Source organism: Sebastes umbrosus, chromosome 13, assembly GCF_015220745.1.
Source record: "Sebastes umbrosus isolate fSebUmb1 chromosome 13, fSebUmb1.pri, whole genome shotgun sequence".
In the NCBI taxonomy this organism is placed as follows: domain Eukaryota; kingdom Metazoa; phylum Chordata; class Actinopteri; order Perciformes; family Sebastidae; genus Sebastes; species Sebastes umbrosus.
In genome coordinates this window covers 19,759,983-19,773,914 of record NC_051281.1, presented here as the reverse complement: position 1 = coordinate 19,773,914, position 13,932 = coordinate 19,759,983, and the positions used below count along the sequence as shown (strand labels likewise).

Below are 13,932 nucleotides of genomic sequence, written 5' to 3'. Positions count from 1 at the left end.
GTTTGAAAGCTGGGAGCAGCAGCCCACGGAGGGAAAGCGTTCGTCCAAACAGGTGTGGACAGCCTTGTGTCTAGGACAGCCCACCAAGCGTCCAATGTTGGGAAGCGTCGCGTCCCCTCGCGTTAAAAAAACGCCCCTGTGGACACGAACCATTAGAGCCGGCTCTTAGAGCAGGCTCGTTCGCGACGACACATCACTAGTGACCGCATCACTACTCGGGCTCTATAACGTTACCAATTAGGCGGATTGATACACGTGTTATTCGGCCACAGATGTAGCCGTTACATTTGATGTGTTTTTAACGGTTAACCTTCAATATGGATAACTTGAAACCATATTTAGTTTTTCTTTAGTCTGTTATGTTACGTTTGGCGTTAAATAATTAGCTACATACATTTAAAATAATTATATTGATATTCCTCACCTAAGACTAACTTTACTTCAATGGTTAGCCCAAGAATAGCTAATGCTAACTAGTTAGCTACCGTTAGCCTGCTCCTGCCCTCCCTGACGTCACTGATCCAGCACTGAGCCTCCACAGGGTGCTCAGGTGAGGAGGTGAGGAGGTGAGCAGTGGAGATGACGGGACAGGACGATGTGGACATACCCGGTGAGAGAACTTTCTACACATTAACCAGTATATATATATAATAACACTTATCTTTATGAATGGTATACTTAACCTGCCCATTCTACTAACTGTTATATATAACTATGTGTGGTTGACCTGTTGCTATTTCTGTCAGGCTGCTACTTAAATGGCTTGAGATGTGACAGCAGGTTGGGATTTAGCCGGTGTTAAGTTAGACAACAGTAAGTTAGTGTTGCATTAGTCTGCAGGACAGACTAATGCAAGTCTATTAAAGTCTATTAAAATGCACACAGTGCACTTTAATAGACTGAGCTACGGGAGTAACCCTGCTCTATACTCATTTTTAACAGTCTCTTCTGCTCTATACTCATTTTTAACAGTCTCTTCTGCACTGTATTCACTTTTTTAATAGTCGTGTATCACAGCTGTTACCCTGCACTATATTCAGTTTTAACAGTTTTCTTCATCTCCTTGTATTTTTATATCTGGTATATTTTTTTGTACTTTGTACTACTAACTTTTTTACTGCCTTTTTACTAACATGTTTTGCACTATGGAACTGTGATGCTGGAAACTTGAATTTCCCTCGGGATCAATAAAGTTACTATCTATCTATCTATCTATCTATCTATCTTTCTATCTATCTATCATATATATATATACTGTATATATATATATATATATATATATATATATTTTTTTTACAGAGGTATAAAAAAGAAGAGAGTTCCAGTCTAAGGTCTTACAATTGAAAAATTATATTCATGGGGAATATATTTATGAAAAGATATGCCAAACACAGACGGACAGACTTATGATGGACAAAAACAACATCTTGCTAGCAGTGGTGGAGGAAGTATTCAGATCCTTTACCTAGTCTACTCCAGTAAAATAAATAAATTAAATATATTACTTGAGTAAAAATGCATACGTGACTGAAATTGAAAACATGTTTTGCACTATTGAACTGTGATGCTGGAAACTTGAATTTCCCTCGGGATCAATAAAGTTACTATCTATCTATCTATCTATCTATCTATCTATCTATCTATCTAGTGTTTCCTATTAAAGGCTGTTTAAAAGATGATTCAAACATTTGTCCTCAGAAACAGGAGCCATCTTCACATTTGGAAAGAGCAGCTTTGCTGACAATGTACCTAGTACATTCTGGTTGAAGAATGACCAGCCAGTGCACCTATCTTGTGGTGGAGAGCACACTGCTGTTGTCACAGGTATAGACAATCTATGCACATTTTAATCGTGAATAATGAATGTGTTCAACACTAAACATTTGTATAATTCAATGATCCTTTATGTCTGCAGAAAATGGCAGGCTACTCATGTTTGGTGGTAATGCTTGGGGCCAACTGGGGCGTGGATTTAAGCCTGCTGCCAGGAAACCTGCCTCCGTGAAAGGTGAGTTACTTTACACAAAAACAGGAAATAATAATAATGTTCATTGTTGATTATAAATTATTTTCTCGAATAATCTTTTAATCACTTGGTCTATAAAATGTCAGAAAACAGTGAAAAAGCCCTTGCTGACATCTTCAAGTTGCTTGTTTTTTCAAGTGGTGAAAAGTAACTAAGTACATTTAGACAAGTAAGCTATTGTGCTTAAGTATAATTTGGAGGTACTTTACTTGAATATTTCCATTTTCTGCTACTTTGTACTTCAACTTCGCCGCAATTCAGAGGTAAATATTGTACTATTTTATATTATATTATATATATATTTTACTCCACTACATTTATATAATAACTTTAGTTACTTTGCGGATCATAACACAATATTTCTACACTGTGGTATTGCTACTTTTACTTCAATAAAAGTACTTCTTTCACCACTGTCTTTGTCTGACCAACACTCCAAAACCCAAAGATATCCAGTTTTCGATCACAATAGATAAAGAAGAGCTGAAAATCATCACAATTGAGAAGCTGAAACCAGAGAATATTAATTAAACAATTAATAGATTATCAACATAGTTGCTGATGAAAGTTCTTTCAACAGATTAATCAATTGATCAACTGATTTTGATATATTGTTATGTTTTCTTTCAGCCTTAAAGTCTGAGAAGGTGAAGCTTGTGGCTTGTGGGAGAGATCACACAATCGTCTGCACATGTGAGATGATGATCAAATGATATGATAATTTGATATGACAGATGTTTCCTTACAGACAGAACAGGTAGTGCCCAGATTTGGCTGTATTTAATTCAGGTTTTGTATATTTTTAGGGCGGGGTAGTGTGTATGTGGCTGGCAGTAACCATGAGGGGCAGCTTGGTATGGGCCACTGCAACAACACTACATCTTTCCACCTGCTTCATCCCTTCTGTGACCATGCACCAATCAAAATGCTGTCTGCAGGATGCAACACCTCAGCTGCCTTAACAGGTTCGAACAGTGACAAGTAATAATAAGTGTCTCCGTTAGCTAGGGTGACCAACAAATCAAATGTGGGACAAAGAGTATGTTTGTGTGGGACACGTTACCAAGGCTGAGAGGTAGTCTACAATTTTGATATAATGTCTATCTAACTTAAATAATAAACATTTCTATTCTGCCCTTATCTTGTAACATCTCTATGCTTTGCCCGAATGCATCCATAGATTGGCACATCTCTTTTTGAGCCGCACGTTTCTTGTGAGACTCACATGAACTTTTGCTTCATGTCGTATTCCCCTTGTGTGAAATTGAAAAATAACTGAATCGCCTTCCACCGGATTATAAATAATTATTAGTAGTTTCACAGTCTTTGTTGCTCTTCCTTTTATTTGTGGTAGTTTTCATCATATTCCGCCTCTGTATATCTTGTGACTTTGCTGTCACAAGCTAGTTGACTCGCAGTCTGTCCTGCAGTGATTTGACTTCTGAAAAGTAGAGCCAATGAAAATGTGGGACTTCGTCTCAATATGTGGGATGTGGGACAAGGGATAAAAATGCTGTACCGTCCCTCATAAAGTGGGACACCTAGTCAACCTACCGTTAGCTGACATGTTATGGCCAAGGTCCAAACGGTATGTGCATGTGATGTTTGATTTTCTACACTTTGTGTGTGTGTGTGTGTGTTGGTAGAGGACGGGAGGCTGTGGATGTGGGGAGCCAACGCCGTGGGTCAGATTGGTTTAGGGGACGAGGGGTTTGCAGCAGAACCCACAGAGGTGGATGTTGGGGAGGCGGTGCTTTGGGTCTCCTGTGGGTACCACCACTCAGCATTTGTCACAGGTACAACACAGTCCAACCAAACACAGCACAAGATACTGTTTGAATGTTCATTTAACCAACTCTCAGATGCCAATGCTGTGTTTGTTTTAGTGGATGGAGATCTTTACACGTTTGGCGAGAGTGCGAATGGAAGGCTTGGTCTCCAGGTGGAGCAGCTGGCCAATCACAGAGTCCCTCAGCGGGTGCAAGGGATTCTGGGTCGTGTCACCCAGGTGTGCTGTGGAGGGGAACACACTGTGGCACTCACAGGTAGGTCAACAGTACAGACACATATACAATACCACTGTGTGAAAATACTCCATTACAAGTAAAAGTCCTGCATTTACAGTTTTACTTAAATAAAAGTACATTATCAGTACAAGTACTCATTATGCAGACAGACCTTTTTATTTAATTTGTATCACCTTTACTTTAACATGTAAGCAGATAGTTAGTTAGTTAGTTTCAATTTCATTGTGTCTGCTTTGCTTTGCCAGAGGAGAACGTGTACACGTTTGGTAGAGGTCAGTACGGTCAGCTGGGCCACGGGACATTTCTGTTTGAAGTTGATTTGCCAAAACCACTGGAGCACTTTAGTAACAGCAGCATCAAACATATCGCCTGTGGAGAAAAGCACACCGCTGTGATGACAAGTAAGTAATCTCTGAAGTTCATTCTAGTCATCATTATAGTGTTAAACATAGTACTGCCTGTTTGCCTTTGTCTGTATTTCTAATCATCTAAAATAAATGTCAAGCGATTACACTTTCAAACTTGATCTAATACATTTGTCTTCCCCTTCCACAGACAGCGGACTCCTGTACACATTTGGTGATGGTCGTCATGGGAAACTGGGTTTAGGGGAGGAGAACTTCATCAACCAGTTCAGCCCGACACTCTGCACACGTTTTTTTAAGTGCAATGTTCAATCAGTAAGTGAATGTGATGAAATTGCTCAGGGTGGTCATGTCATCCTCAGCTCCACTTGTGTGTTTGTCACATGCCCTTTAGCAAAACACTAAACACCCAAACTCTTTGGTTTAAAACGCTCTATAACTCTAGTCTACTTCTTAAGTGGTATTTCCCGTGTGACTGCAGATTGAGAGGAAACACACTGTGATAAACTACATTGCATCCACGTGTTCTCGTTACGTTTAGGTGTCCTGCGGTGGTAACCACATGCTGGTACTGGCTGCACCCAGACCACCAGAGAGCCAAGAAGTGGTGCCAGAGAATGATGTCACAATCACAGAGAACTTTCTGGAGCCAAGTTACACAGAAATCCTTCAGCTGGGCGCTTTGATTGATCCACTCTTGGCCCTCTCTGCTCGAGCTCGCCACAGACAAAAAGTGAGAACCTTCACCTTGGCACTTCCTTTCAAGACTAAATCAGGTTTTACAAGACCTCTAAAACGAAAGTCCTTTATTTCAACCATTAGTAGATGTGTTACACACCTATAAAATAGAAGTGGAATTGCTGCAATAGATTGTGTGTAAAGGAGTCTGTTTCATCTTTTTTTGTGGAGCTCCAGCCAGCACCATCAAACCTGTAGTAAACACTGTCAGTACTGCTAGCTACAGTGTCTATGAAGTTCATCGTCTCATAATGGGCAATTTTAGCAATGATTTAAATGTACTAGGGTTTCAACTAACAATTATTTCCATTATCCATTCATTTGTTGATTATTTTCTAGATTAATTGATTACACAATCGATTAATTGATTACACACCACAAAAGAAACAAAAAAAATCTGAAAATAGTGAGAAATGCCTATCACGTCATCCTAGAGCACAAGGTGACGTCTTCAAATTGTCTTGTTTTGTTCATCCAACAGTCCAAACCCCCAATGATGAATCAATTATCATTCTTTTGACTGTCTAAAATGCCTAACCTTATCTTTCCAAACTCTCTCCACATAGGCGATATTAATCCCACTTAAGTGACTTTCCTCCCATTCTTCATCCTTAATTATCACATAAGCTTCCAGGTCCCATTTTTCTTAAAGAGACATCTCCTGAATCATCTAATTGTAACGTTTTATAAGTATTGGATATATGCTTTCTTTCCTGCAAATTATTTATATTTGTCATTTTAATAAAGTACCGTTCCACGCCTGTCGGAGGTCCCTTAATTGCTTCCCATTGGCTGTGAGTCATTACGTAATGCCTTATTTGAAAGTATCTAAACAGGTCTTTCGAAGGCAACACAAAGCATTGCTGTAGCTGTGCAGAAGATTGCAAACAATCTCTTTGCATTAATTGATTGGTAGCCAGACCTGAGTCCACCCACCTTTTAAAGCCACCATCACACAAAGATTGATGAAAAAAAGTATTTAATTTAACTTTGTGAACCCTGCAGAAACCCTGGAAAAGTTTGTTGTCTCAGTTTTAGATAATTGTTATCACAGTTTATCTCCAGTAGGGGGCAGTGCTACACCAAGTTGTAGCTGTGCTGCAGTGCTGCTAAAAAACTAGATGTGGTTCAAACTCAGTAATGTTTTTGCTGTTTTTCCTCTCTTGTCTTTCAGGGAAGCTCTGTGGAGCTGTTTGAAGAGATGTCTCACAACCTCCCACGTCTAAGTTCTGACTTCCTCAACCCCTCCTGGCAAACGTCCAGAAATATCCCAACCCATAAAACGCCCTCAAAGGACTTTACTACCCCTGCATCATCCCCGAAACCACAATCAGAAGTAATACTAAGCCCACCACTCTTTCCCAGATCTCCAGTGTTATCCTCTAAGCCATCGAGCCCACGTTCTCAATCGTCGAACACCTTTCAGAATAAATCCTCTACCACTGCTTCCTCTAAGTCTAAATCCAAAGAGCTGCCTTCTCCCTTACTATCGCCAAAGTCTATAACTGAACAGAACACCCCAGTATCTCCTAAAAGGGCTGCGAAAAAAAGACTGTACAGAGTGTCAACCGCTAAAAAGGCCTTAATTGAAGAATCTCCTCTACCACCTAAAGAGCCCTGCAGCCCCACTAGACCCTCCAGTGATGTTTCCAATAAACATCTCAGTGAGGAAGAGCATCCTGCCTCGCCACAAACAGGTATTTTAAACCTATAATTTTAACCTATGATTGAACTTGCATTACATACTCACAGCTGTTAAATTAATCCAGTCATTGTCTGTTTGTTTGTTTGTTTTTTCAGAGGAAGAAAATGTTCAGAGACAAATTGTCATAGAAGATGTGGAGGAGAATATCTCTGAGAAAGGAGTCGACTCTGACTTTTTGCCAAATATGGTGAGAAGAGTTTGGCTTGACTTTGATAGAGAAGAGAAATACAATATATATTGTCCACAAAGTCATAAACACAGTCAGTTGAGTCAGTTTATTTTCCTCTTTAGGCTTCTTGGTTGTGGTCTAGATTATGTGCACTCCAGGGCAGGAAGCAGCTATGTTGAACACTCACTGACTTTTCCAGGAAATGTGCATAGCTCAGCATGCATACCGTATGTGTATGTGTGTCTGTGGAGACATTTTCCATTTGGTATAACACTGAGATGAAATATGACATTGAATTCAGTGTTTTGGCTTCTTAATTTTTCACATTCATTTTCTTTTTTTCCAAGAATGTGTGTAATGAATCCCCTCAAAGCAGATTCAGAGATTAGGACTTCTTCTGCCAATACACAAATGTGTTTGGGCTCCAGTTTCAAACACTCACTCAGATACACACACACACACACACACACACATATACATGTAATGCTTTGGAAAAGTTTGCAGGAATTTTGCCACGTCTCATCAGTGTTTCCACAGCCAGTGATGAAGCAAGCTGTGATGGTCTCCTGTGTTGTTGTGTGTCATAGTGCAACATGTGGTGCTCAGTAACCCGTACCTGCCTTAGTCGTAATGTTTAATGGGCTTGTGTCTGTAGTGGTAGAAATATTCAGAGCCTTTACTTAAATAAAAGTGGTAATACCATACTATAAAAATACTTCATTACAAGTAAAAGCTTTCAAAATCCTACTTAAGTATAAGTACTGATCTTGTGTGCTGAAAAACGCATCATATTTTACAAACTGTTTATGTTTTGAAAGTGAAATCTTAGTATAACTAGTAACTTAAGGTGTCAAGAAATTAGCATGAATTAGCAGAAAAATTAAATACTCAAGTAAAGTACAAGTACCTCAATATTTTACTTGAGTACATTACTTTAGTAATCTTAGTTACTTGTGCTCTGACATGTGTGGGTTTTAATGTGTGACAGAGATGAATATCTCTAAAGAGATGCACCACAGTTATTGAACGTGCATTTAAAAGATGTGCTGCTGTGAGCAAATGTCTGTTTTCACATCACTACCAACTGACCCCCAGTTAACCACCGTCTGTTCATCAGCAGTGCAGATGGGAAAATAAGGATTCCTCTAATTTTCTCTCAATCGTCACCATGGTTTCCTTGACCTCCCTCCCATATCTGTAATTAAACCTGATGTCAGATTTGTTGATGACTAATCGGTCATCAACATCATGTGTGCCCACCATGCACATACTGCAAAGAAAAGATATAATTTTTCCTTATGCTCTTTAAATGATGTTTATGACGTTTCCAATTACATTGTACAAAAATTTACCAAAATGTATTTGTACATGATGATGACATCCAAAATATACTTTATACTGGCAATATATTATCTTAAGAATTGTTGCCAACATACTGATGCATATTTGTTATTATAGTCAGAATATTTTAATCCATCTACGCCTACAAAATCTACTGAAACATATCTGTTTTGTTTCTAGTGTTATCCTAGTGTGTTATTGAACAAGAAACCGCTTCCTGAAACTAGAGCTGACATGCTTTTGGCAGTAAAACACATAAAACATCAAATGCCACAACTACACATGAAGTCATGTTGATTGCAGGTCGGCTTCTGTGCTTGTTCAACTTTCCTTTTTCATAACACAAAATTATCAGGCATATGATCTTTTTCTGCCAGTTTTATTTTTATTTTTACATCTGACTAAATCTGTATTTTCTCTGTGATTTATTATAGGAAAAGAAGAAAGGTCGAGCTCTTAGAAGAACTATGAAAGAGGCACAGTTGTTTGAGGTCAATGGAAAGGCAGGACATAATTCTCTCAAGGCCTCACCCACAGCGCTCCTGAAAGGCTCTTTAAAGAAAGAAGTGTCTCCACCGAGGAGCTCAAAGAGTCTAAAAAACACATCCAAAAAAGTCACATCTAAAGGCAAAGAGAACATCACCAAGCAGTCTCTTAAAATCAAAACTCATGAAGACGAACAAGCTCGAAAGGAACCCTCGCATTTGAAATCACCAGCATCGAGCCCAAAAAGTCCACAATCTGTCAGGAAGACACTGACTGAAGCGCAGCAGAGACTGACTGAATTGAAGAGAAATGACAGGAGACAGAGAAATATTAAAGAAATGAATATAAACAAAGAGGATACGAAAGCCAGCCCGTTTAAGAAAAACTTGATAGAGACACCAAAAAAGGAGGAACATAAATCTTCAGCTTTGGACAAGACATCTCCTGTTATTAAGGTCACTACAGGAAATGAAACAAGCAGCATATCTGTCCAAAGTGTAAGTTCGTCATCCGTAGAAAGAGATTCAGAAATCCAGAGTGAGACCACTGACGTCAAACCTGATGAAGTGCAGATGCAACGGGAGACGCAGCGAGTCAAATCAACTCCAACAAAAGATTTGCACAAGGTTGAATCTGTACTGGGAAAAGGTCAAAATAAAGCACTGGATGTAAAATCATCACTAGTGAGAAAAGGAAACACACCTGCTCAGGTTGATACTAAGAAATCCCAAAGTGTTAAATCGACACCAGTGAAAATTAAAGGGACACCGCAGGAAGTCAAATCCACACCAGTCAAAAGACAAAGTAAATGTGCAGGAAATACTCCCGTTAAAAGCAAAGGAAGAGTTGTGGAAAATGAATTAAACACAGCTCAAAAAATGGGAGGTAGAACTGCAGATAAGCAGAAGATACCTAGAGATGACGGCGGTGAAGATAAAAAGAAGGCAAAAGAATCTAAACTGAAGGCAAAAACAAAACCAGGGGGAGAAGACGGAAATGAAATAAGAGTTAAAGGAGAAGCTGACTCTGAAGATAATACGAGGGCCAAGCCAAGGAGTAAGCAGACAGAATCTTCCAGCCCGCTGTTATCACAACAGGATACACCTATTGAAGTGCTGTGTAACCCCATTTCCTCACAAAGCACTCACAGAACAGAGGTGGTTTCCGTCAGCGGTGCCAAATCCCTGCAAGGCCCCGAACCTGTTGATAAGGATCTGCTCGTTTCTGGAACAAGCATGGAGGACACTCAGAGCCTGACTGAAGAAAAGCCAAGGTGGGGGGAGATCCTCAGTACCGCAGCCTTACTCCTTCCTGCTGTGGGGATAGCAGGTGCAGCTATGGGGGTCCTTAGTGAGGCAGTGACAAGCATAGGGGCTTCTCAGTCTGATACAGTTACCTCTACACCACCCAAAACACCCAGGCGAGTGACACAATTCACAAAACAGAGTGCAGTTTTGCAGCCTTCTTTTTCCTCGACACATTTTTCTTCAACAGAAGCGTCAAATCCACCAGAAGAAAGCACGAAGAAAGATGTTCAGGTCAAGAAGAATGTAGTTCAAGAAGAAGAAAGTCATGGTACCCCTCAGTCACAACAGGGGGTGGTGAAGAGTGACGGGGATGAAGACTTTTCACAAACAGAGGGTAAGAACAGGGGCACAGATGTGGAAACTTTCCAGCAAGAACTCGGAGAAGATGAGAAAACCTACAACGATCATGAGGGAGAAGAAAAACATACTGAAGATGAGGAAAAGAAGGAAGATGAAGAGAGTGGAAGCGATGTGGAAGACGAAGGAGATGAAGAGAGTGGAAGCGATGTGGAGGAGGGAAGTGAGAGTAGTGTTGATGTCTTAGAGGAGGAAAAGCTGAGTGTTTCTGGTGAGGAAGAGCAAGATAATGAAACTGCAGAGGAAGATGAGGAGGAGGAAACAGGCTCCAGCAGTGAGGAAGAGGATGAAGGAAGTGAGAAGAGTGATGTTACAGAGGCGGAAGAGGAGGAAGAAGAAAGCAGTGAGGCAGCAGGGGAGGAGGGAAGTGAAGAATCCACTGAAGAAGAGAATAAAAAAAAAGAGGAAGAAAGTACTGTGAGTGAGGATGAAGAAGATGAAAGTGGTGAAGAGTCGGGGAGCAGCAAGAGCAAAGAGTCAGAGGAGGAGGACAGAGACGGAGGTGACACTGCAGAGTCTGATTCTGAGGAAGAAAACGAAGAAGAAGAAGAAAATGAGGTTGGTGAGGAAGAGGGTGAAACTGAGGACCAAAAAGATTCCATCGAAAGTAAGGAGGAGGAGACAGACTCAGAAGAAGATGAAGAAACGGGTAAGAGTGAAGGGGAGGAAGATGAGAAACAGGATGAAGCGAGTGTTGAAAATGACGAGGAGGAAGAGGAAGATGGTGATCCTGATGAAGACAGAGAAGAGCAAGATGAAAAGCGTGATAAAGAAAATGAGGAGGAGGAAGAGGGTGAGGAAGAGGTATCTTTAGATGAAGGGGAAGCTGAGGAAGAGACTGCAGAGGAGGAAGAGGAAGGAAAGGAGGAGGAAGAAGAAGAGGGCGAGGAGGAGGAAGAAGAGGGAAATGAGGAGGAGGAAGAAGAGAGTAAGGAGGTTACAGAGGAGGAAGAAGATGGTGAGGAGGAAGAAGAGAGTAAGGGGGAGGTTACAGAGGAGGAGGAAGAAGAGAGTAAGGAGGAGGTTACAGAGGAGGAGGAAGAAGAGAGTAAGGGGGAGGTTACAGAGGAGGAGGAAGAAGAGAGTAAGGGGGAGGTTACAGAGGAGGAGGAAGAAGAGAGTAAGGAGGTTACAGAGGAGGAAGAAGAGAGTAAGGAGGAGGTTACAGAGGAGGAGGAAGAAGAGAGTAAGGAGGTTACAGAGGAGGAAGAAGAGAGTAAGGAGGAGGTTACAGAGGAGGAGGAAGAAGAGAGTAAGGAGGTTACAGAGGAGGAAGAAGATGGTGAGGAGGAAGAAGAGAGTAAGGAGGAGGTTACAGAGGAGGAGGAAGAAGAGAGTAAGGAGGACCTTACAGAGGAGGAGGAGGAAGAAGAAGAGGATGAGGAAGAAGAGAGTAAGGAGGACCTTACAGAGGAGGAGGAGGAAGAAGAGAGTAAGGAGGAGGTTACAGAGGAGGAGGAAGAAGAGAGTAAGGAGGAGGTTACAGAGGAGGAGGAAGAAGAGAGTAAGGAGGAGGTTACAGAGGAGGAGGAAGAAGAGAGTAAAGAGGAGGTTACAGAGGAGGAGGAAGAAGAGAGTAAGGAGGACCTTACAGAGGAGGAGGAGGAAGAAGAAGAGGATGAGGAAGAAGAGAGTAAGGAGGACCTAACAGAGGTGGAGGAAGAAGAAGAGGGTGAGGAAGAAGAGAGTAAGGAGGGGGTTACAGAGGAGCAGGAGGAGGAGGAAGAAGAAGAGGAGGAAGAAGAGAGTAAGGAGGACCTAACAGAGGAGGAGGAAGAAGAAGAGGGTGAGGAAGAAGAGAGTAAGGAGGGGGTTACAGAGGAGCAGGAGGAGGAGGAGGAAGAAGAGGGTGAGGAAGAAGAGAGTAAGGAGGAGGTTACAGAGGAGGAAGAGGGCGAGGGTGAGGAAGAGGTTGCAGAGGAGCAAGAGAGTGAAGGTGAGGAGGAAGGGGATGAGGAAGAGGAGGAAGAGGAGAATGAAACAAAGATTAAACCAAAAACAGAGACAAGACTCAATAAACAGAGAGAAGAAACAAAACAGGAACAACCTGGAGGAAAGAAAGGTGGTGATTCTGAGGAAGATGAAGATGAGGAGAGTGAGGAAGAAGCTAGTGAAGAAGAGGAAGAGGAGGGAGAAGAGGAGGAGAGTGAGGAAAAAGGAAAGGCTGTAAACATCAAACATGGTAAGAAACATGCTAAAAGGGAGGAAGGTGAGAAAGAAAAAGAGGGAAATACAAAAGTGGAGGAGGAAGAAGAAGAGGAGGAGGAGGAGGTAAAATCAACAACAAAAAACGTACAGAAGTTGCCAGTCAGTTCTCCTGACACAAAAGACAAACAACAGAAAGAAACACCTAAACCAGCACCGAGGACGAAGAAGATCGCTGCAAGAGAGAAGACAGAAGCCGACTCTAAGCAGTTCTGGAACGATGTTCTGCCTCAGTACCTCGACCTGCAATGAGGTTCATGTTTAACTATAAAATAGTGTTGAACTGAAAGGACTCAGCACCACGAGGGCCGTTCAGTACAGTTAGACCTGCTCACTGTGAGTCAGACAGCTGTCGGTATAGTTCTCTTATTGTCAACAAATCATTAAAAGACCGAAACCAACAATTCATTAGTCTCTCCCTCAATACTTAACCACTTCCTGACTTTGTCTGTGGCACTCAGCCCCAAGCTCATTTATTCCTACTAAAGACATTCATTTTTAAAAATGTGTCACAAATTAGTTTTTGCGAGGTTACCTTTTAGACACGGCTCCTGATGGCAGCAATTCAGGTGTGTTATGCTAGTAGCGGCTAATCAGGGCCAGCTTAAGGCATAGGCCATATAGGCGGTCGACTAGGGCGCCACCTTCTGGGGGACGCTGGTCGCCCTCTTGAAAAATAAGAAAAGAAAACAATACCAAATCCGAATATCGCCTAGGGCACCAAAAGGGCTGGAGCCGGCCCTGTGGCTAATGTAGCCTAAAGCCGCTAGCCTCAAGCAGAGATGAGGAGTGGGCTACAGCTCCCTTCTTTCTAACTCCTCACCTCCAGATCAAACCTGAAGCACACTCAAGTGACATCACTTGAGGCAATTTATCAGACTTCACACAGCTTCCTCTAGAGCCACTAAAGGTTTTATGCAACCCTTTTCCACATTTGCAGTAGTACTCCTCAAGACTCCCCCTCATTGTACTCTCTTCATGGTCTCATAAATGTATTCATTTGTATTGCTGAGAGGCTGCCTTGTTTCTGCCCACATACTCTTTTTGTCTATGGTTTAGATGATTAAGACCTCAAAATGAACTGCAGCAGTCAAATGTTCAGATTGTACATTCACACTAATGTGTCATTCACTACCTTTATGCTGACAACATCCCAGCAGTAATTACATACTGTACAAGGGCACTGTGTGTTTTGGTAGGAATCAG

General features: G+C 41.5%; 1 protein-coding gene across 1 annotated transcript; it reads left to right on the top strand.

Moving 5' to 3' along the window:
* The first annotated feature begins 259 nt into the window (after positions 1-259).
* Positions 260-13,731, top strand: rpgra (retinitis pigmentosa GTPase regulator a). Its single transcript, XM_037790137.1, has 15 exons — positions 260-610; positions 1,699-1,824; positions 1,916-2,008; positions 2,657-2,719; positions 2,833-2,991; positions 3,673-3,822; positions 3,913-4,071; positions 4,299-4,458; positions 4,613-4,733; positions 4,960-5,151; positions 6,331-6,853; positions 6,957-7,048; positions 8,806-11,469; positions 11,524-12,268; positions 12,779-13,731. The coding sequence occupies exons 1-15, from the start codon at positions 580-582 to the stop codon at positions 12,976-12,978; spliced, it is 5,478 nt and encodes a 1,825-aa protein (XP_037646065.1). The 5' UTR covers positions 260-579; the 3' UTR covers positions 12,979-13,731.
* The last annotated feature ends 201 nt before the right edge of the window (positions 13,732-13,932 follow it).

Bases quoted from the DNA above. Each gene is read 5' to 3' on its own strand.
- rpgra (XM_037790137.1), top strand. From the start codon at position 580: ATGACGGGACAGGACGATGTGGACATACCCG. The intron at 11,470-11,523 runs GAAGAAGATGGT...ACAGAGGAGGAG, and splicing joins GTAAGGAGGTTACAGAGGAG to GAAGAAGAGAGTAAGGAGGA. The intron at 12,269-12,778 runs GTAAGGAGGACC...AGGAAGAAGAAG, and splicing joins AGAAGAGGAGGAAGAAGAGA to AGGAGGAGGAGGAGGTAAAA.